This window comes from Nicotiana tomentosiformis, chromosome 5, assembly GCF_000390325.3.
Source record: "Nicotiana tomentosiformis chromosome 5, ASM39032v3, whole genome shotgun sequence".
NCBI classification, from domain to species: Eukaryota; Viridiplantae; Streptophyta; class Magnoliopsida; order Solanales; family Solanaceae; genus Nicotiana; species Nicotiana tomentosiformis.
In genome coordinates, this window is record NC_090816.1 from 37,703,704 (window position 1) to 37,706,715 (window position 3,012).

The 3,012-nt window shown below is 41.1% G+C and overlaps 1 protein-coding gene across 1 annotated transcript; it reads left to right on the forward strand.

The window, feature by feature from the left end:
- Window positions 1-1,024: 1,024 nt before the first annotated feature.
- LOC104104639 (uncharacterized) lies at window positions 1,025-2,354 on the forward strand. Its single transcript, XM_009612781.2, has 3 exons — window positions 1,025-1,787; window positions 1,839-2,071; window positions 2,343-2,354. The coding sequence occupies exons 1-3, from the start codon at window positions 1,025-1,027 to the stop codon at window positions 2,352-2,354; spliced, it is 1,008 nt and encodes a 335-aa protein (XP_009611076.2).
- Window positions 2,355-3,012: the final 658 nt, after the last annotated feature.

Below are 3,012 nucleotides of genomic sequence, written 5' to 3' on the forward strand. Positions count from 1 at the left end.
TAATGCTAAAAGCGTAGGGGTTCTTCCGAAATTCCACCGACGATGATCCGACACAACATCTCTTAAATATTTTGGGTGTGTGTGCAATGCACAAGCAGGATCATGTCTCGGATGATGCCCTAAGGTTGAGGGTATTCAAGTACTCTCTAACTGGATAGGCAAGGCAGTGGATCCAAAATCTACCTCCTAATTCCATCCACACTTGGCCCGAACTTGTATGAGCTTTCCTAGCAAAATGATTTCCACAAAGCAAGAAGTCTAAGCTCTGGGATAAAATTTTCTTGTTCAAGCATTTACCGGGAGAGCATCTACATGAGGCATGGGATAGATTCAATCTATATTTGGTGAGGTCGCCGAATCATGGCTTTTAGATTAATATTCTATTGAAGAAGTTTTACATGGGCTTGGATCCTATGAATCAATCCATAGCCAAAAATGCAGCGGGTCCTTTATGGACAAAACATTAGCAACGATAAAATGGCCGAACATAACCAGGCTTGGCACTCGGAAGATACCATAGGTGGAATTGTATATCGTACTCCCTTCTTGACCAACATGATTAAGGAGAACCAAGAAAGAGATCAAATAATTGTCGGGCTTTCCACCAACGTCAACGTGTTGACGAAAATATTCACTGAAAGCCAAACAAAAAAGATGAATGTTGTGGGAAGATGTGTAACCCATGTCGAATGAGGAGTAAAAAGAAGCAAATTATGTCAACAATTCTCAAGGAGGATATCAAATACAATCATACAAAGATTCAGGACAACAACACCAATGGAGGTCGAACCCACAAGGGCAAGGCAACCAACAATGGCGAAACAACCAATGTAGTTCAAATAAAGTAAATTGGAACAACAACAACAATTTTTCAAATCGGAGTTCAAACCCCTATGTTCAAACAAAGGGGCAATATTCTAACTCTCCACATTGGAAAGAAAGGTCTTCAAGTGAGTCCAAGTTGGAAAACATGCTTGAAAGAGTATTATAAAATCAGGAGAGATCCGACACTTCAATGAAGAATATGACCGAGCTTGTGGGTTCTCACACTGCATATATTCAAAAGTTGGAAATGCAAACGAGGGATCTCTCAAGAGAACAAAACCCGAAACAAAAAGACACACTCCCAAGTGATACAATTGCAAACCCAAAAGGTAATGGAAATGGTCCAACCTCTCATTGTATGGCAATCACCACTCAAAGTGGGAAACTACTTGAAGTAGAGAATGAACAAGTGGTCGAAGTGGAAGATTCTGAACAGGAAGTTGGGGCACAAGTTGAGGTGCCAAATGTTGTTGAAGTTGAAAGACTCTCGAAGAAGATGAGAACCCAAGAAGTGAACCAGGAAGAGGTTAATGAAAAGGTAATAGAGGCACCAAAAACTATAGCACCAATTCCTAGACCTCCTCCTCCTTTCCCTCGAAGGCTAACTAGAAAGGTTGATGATAGCAAACTCGAGAAGTTCTATGATATCCTAAAGAAATTATCGGTGAACATTCCATTTGTGGAAGAATTTCAAGAGATGCCAGGTTTCGCTAAGTACTTGAAGGACTTGATCACTAAAAGGAAAACCATCAAAAATGAAGTGGTGAATGTGACTCACCGGGTTACTTCCATCATTGCAACAATGGTCGTCCAAGAGAAAGAGGACCCAGGAGCCTTCACCATTCCATGCACGATTGGATTGCGTGACTTTGCACGAGTCCTTTGTTACAATGGGGCTAGCATCAAATTAATGCCCCTTGCTATATACAAGCAAGTGGGATTAGGTATTCCTAAGCCTACAAGTATGAGGTTGCAAATGGCTGACCGTTCAATAAAGTGACCGGTGGGAATAGTTGATGATGTGCTTGTAAAAGTGGGGAAATGTCTCCTCCCTGTCGACTTTGCTATTCTCGATTGTGTCGTTGATAATGAAATCAAGTTCCGAGTTAATGACGAAGAAGTTACCTTTCAATTAAGTAAGGGTATGAAATTGCCACATGCATACAAGAGTATCTCAGTCATTGATGTTGTTGGTGAGTTAGAAGATGCAGTCGAGGTAAAGATGGAAGAGGGATGCCTTGGTGAGGTTGGTGGCTATTTTGGTGAATTTTGATGGTGAGGACATGGAAGGATACGTGGAATCGGTGAATACATTGGAAGGAATAGGGTCATACACTTACACACCAAAGAAGCTTTCTCTTGACTTAGAGAATATACTCACTCCTCCCGCTAAGCCTTCAATTATCGAACCGCCACAATTTGAGCTAAAACCACTCCCACCGCACTTAAGGTATAAATTTCTTGGCTCTAATAAAACTCTACCCGTAATTGTTTCATCTTTGTTAAATGATTTGTAGGTTGACACTTAATGGAAACCTTGAGGGAGCATAGAAAGACAATTGGTTGGACTATAGCAGATATCCGTGTAATTCCCGTTGGAATTTGTGAGCACAAGATACAATTGGAGCAAGAAAGAAAACCTAGTGTGGAACATCAACGAAGGTTAAATCCTTCCATGCAAGAGGTTGTGAAGAGAGAAATCATAAAATGGCTAGATGCCGGTGTTGTCTACCCCATTGCTGATAGTCCTTGGGTGAGTCCGGTGCAATGTGTGGTGAAGAAAGGAGCATGACTGTAATGCATAGTAACAAAATGAACTCATACCAACAAGGACGGTGACCGGGTGGAGAGTTTTCATGGACTACCGGAAGCTCAATAATGCTACATGCAAAGACCATTTCCCTATGCCTTTTATTGATCAAATGCTTGATCGGCTAGCGGGAAGGTCGTTTTATTAATTTTTTGGATGGTTATTCCAGCTATAACCAAATCAACATTTCCTTAGAGGACCAAGATAAGACGACATTCACAAATCGATATGGAACCTTTTCTTTTAGCCGGATGCCATTTGGGCTATGCAATTCCCCGGCTACGTTTCAACGATGCATGATGTCAATTTTATCAGACATGGTGGAGGATTTCTTAGAAGTATTCATGGATGACTTCTCTATAGTTGGTGATTCCATT

What these genes read in the sequence shown, in the direction of transcription:
- LOC104104639 (XM_009612781.2), top strand. Translation starts at nt 1,025, where the DNA reads ATGACCGAGCTTGTGGGTTCTCACACTGCATATATTCAAAAGTTGGAA. An exon ending in AGGTATTCCTAAGCCTACAA is followed by an intron (nt 1,788 to 1,838) that starts GTATGAGGTTGC and finishes CGGTGGGAATAG; the next exon opens with TTGATGATGTGCTTGTAAAA.